Source organism: Eimeria mitis, genomic scaffold (genome assembly GCF_000499745.2).
Source record: "Eimeria mitis Houghton genomic scaffold, Emh_scaff2216, whole genome shotgun sequence".
In the NCBI taxonomy this organism is placed as follows: domain Eukaryota; phylum Apicomplexa; class Conoidasida; order Eucoccidiorida; family Eimeriidae; genus Eimeria; species Eimeria mitis.
The window spans coordinates 6,027-8,458 of record NW_013570543.1 but is presented as its reverse complement, the minus strand read 5'-3'; the positions used below and the strand labels follow the sequence as shown (position 1 = coordinate 8,458).

The following is a 2,432-nucleotide window of genomic DNA, read 5'->3' as shown; positions in this document are numbered from 1 at the left end:
TAGGAAGATGTAATGTACTAGCGTTGAGGGTTTTAGTATGTAAACCCTAAACCCTAAACCCTAAACCCTAAACCCTAGCTCAGAGAAAAAGATCTAGACAGGTGTAATGTTCTCGCTCTCAGGGTTTTAGTATGTAAACCCTAAACCCTAAACCCTAAACCCTAATTCTTAAACCCTAAAGAAATGGTATTAGAGTGTTCCTTGTTCTTTCTCTTCACACTATGGTGTATAAACCCTAAACCCTAAACCCTAAACCCTCAAAAAGAAGCCTGCATGATAACATGTCTCTGTGTATTTAGGGTTTAGGGTTTAGGGTTTAGGGTTTATGTGTATATTTCAGGAGAAGGATTTACAAAGAAGTTTAGATGAATCTGATGCAGAGGCGGCGAGGTGTACATACACCTCAGCACCCAGACTCCTAGACCTTCTTTCTTTTTCTTCTTCTCGCTTTCGTGTTGCTTTTTATAAAGCTGTTGGCGCTACAAGGGTTGCTGCTGATATAGAAGAAGCTACAAGCCTAGCTTATACTTACAGGCAAAGAGGCAAGGGTTTAGGGTTTAGGGTTTAGGGTTTAGGGTTTAGGGTTTAGGGTTTGGGGGGTGGTGCAATAGAGACAAGGGTTTAGGGTTTAGGGTTTAGGCTGTTGGTGCTACGAGGGTTGCTGCTGATATAGAAGAAGCTACAACTCTAGCTTATACTTACAGACAAAGAGGCAAGGGTTTAGGGTTTAGGGTTTAGGGTTTGGGGTTGGGGTTTAGGGTTTAGGGTTTAGGGTTTAGGNAGGGTTGCTGCTGATATAGAAGAAGCTACAAGTCTAGCTTATACTTACAGACAAAGAGGCAAGGGTTTAGGGTTTAGGGTTTAGGGTTTAGGTTTTAGGGTTTGGGGCTGGGGTTTAGGGTTTAGGGTTTAGGGTTTGTGTTTAGGGTTTAGGGTTTAGAAGGTACCAGTATCGCCTACAAACACAGCGAAAGAGTGAAGGGTTTAGGGTTTAGGGTTTAGGGTTTAGGGTTTGTGTTCAGTGGTGACCCTGGACGGGGGTTTAATAGAAGTAGATGGGCGGATGGTTGGTGGTGGTTTAGGGTTTGGGGGTTGCAGCATAAGGACTGATGGTTTTGCTGCTGGCGGGGGTTTGTCTCTCTATACAAAGACAGAAGAAGAGCAGCAGCAGCAGCAGCAGCAGCAGCAGCAACTGCTGCAGCAGCTGCAGCACACCATCAAACAACTACAACATAATATTGCCGAACACAAACGCAAACAAGTAAGTCCTAGGGTTTAGGGTTTAGGGTTTAGGGTTTAGGGTTTATAGGGTTTAGGGTTTAGGGTTTAGAGATCCAACTGTACAGGTGTTTGTTTCTCTTTCTAGGGTTTACCGAAACCCTCCTCTCCTGGGGTTTAATCCCTAGTATCTAGAGTCTAGGGCTTAGGGTTTAGGGTTTAGGGTTTAGGGTTTAGGGTTTAGGGTTTAGGGTGTTGCTGCAGGAGGACTTGGTTGCAACAGAGAGACATCTGGGGAGACAGCATGCAGAAGCAGAATCTGCTGCTGAGCTGCTTCAGCAAAACATTGCAGCAGCAAAGCTACAGGTTAGGGTTTAGGGTTTAGGGTTTAGGGTTTAGGGTTTAGGGTTTAGGGTTTACGGGTTGGCAGTGCGCTGCCGGCCGCTGCTCTCGAGGGTTTAGGGTTTAGGGTTTAGGGTTTAGGGTTTGGGGTATCAAGCCTCAGGGGTCTGATGCAGCATGTTGATAGAGGGTTAAGGGTTTAGCGCTATCTAGGGTTTAGGGTTTAGGGTTTAGGGTTTAGGGTTTAGGGTTTGGTTGCAGAGGAGGGAGCTGGAGACACGAGTGAAGAGAGCAAACGAAGAAGATTTAACTGCTGATGAAAAAAAGAAACTGACAAAGTTACAAGCAGAGGTGCGAGGGTTTAGGGTTTAGGGTTTAGGGTTTAGGGTTTAGGGTTTAGGGTTTAGAGGGTCGGGTTTAGGGTTTAGGGTTTAGGGTTCCGCGTTTAGGGTTTAGTATTTAAGATTGAGGGGTAAGGGTTTAGGGTTTAACCTCTAGCTTCTAGGGTTTAGGTTCTAGGGTTTAGGGTTTAGGGTTTAGGGTTTAGGGTTTAGGGTTTAGGGTTTGTGCAGGTAGCTTCACTCAGCAGCACTCAAGCCTCACTACATTCCATGGTGCAGCAGCAGGAGCAGCAGCTGCAGCAGCTGCAGCAGCAGCTGCATGCAGCAGGAGGAGAAGAAATGAAAAAAAGAAGAGCGCGGCTACTCAAGGCAGAAAGGGGTATCTCGAGGGTTTAGGGTTTAGGGTTTAGGGTTTAGGGTTTAGGGTTTGTACTCAAATTTTTTTAGTTGTTTTCTTGTCTCCTTCTCTCGCTACACCGCACACAAACAAACAAAATAAACTTTACGCATGCATGCATGCATGCATGCATG

General features: G+C 45.5%; 1 protein-coding gene across 1 annotated transcript in view; it reads left to right on the top strand.

Moving 5' to 3' along the window:
- Positions 1-183: 183 nt before the first annotated feature.
- EMH_0050480 (Structural maintenance of chromosomes protein, related) overlaps positions 184-2,432 on the top strand; it is a gene marked incomplete at both ends in the record, with an annotated part of 4,037 nt that continues 1,788 nt past the window's right edge. Inside the window, 7 exon segments of the mRNA XM_013496648.1 lie at positions 184-186; positions 341-390; positions 657-718; positions 1,023-1,261; positions 1,483-1,584; positions 1,822-1,911; positions 2,133-2,291. Of these exon segments, the coding sequence (XP_013352102.1) occupies positions 184-186; positions 341-390; positions 657-718; positions 1,023-1,261; positions 1,483-1,584; positions 1,822-1,911; positions 2,133-2,291 (705 nt within the window).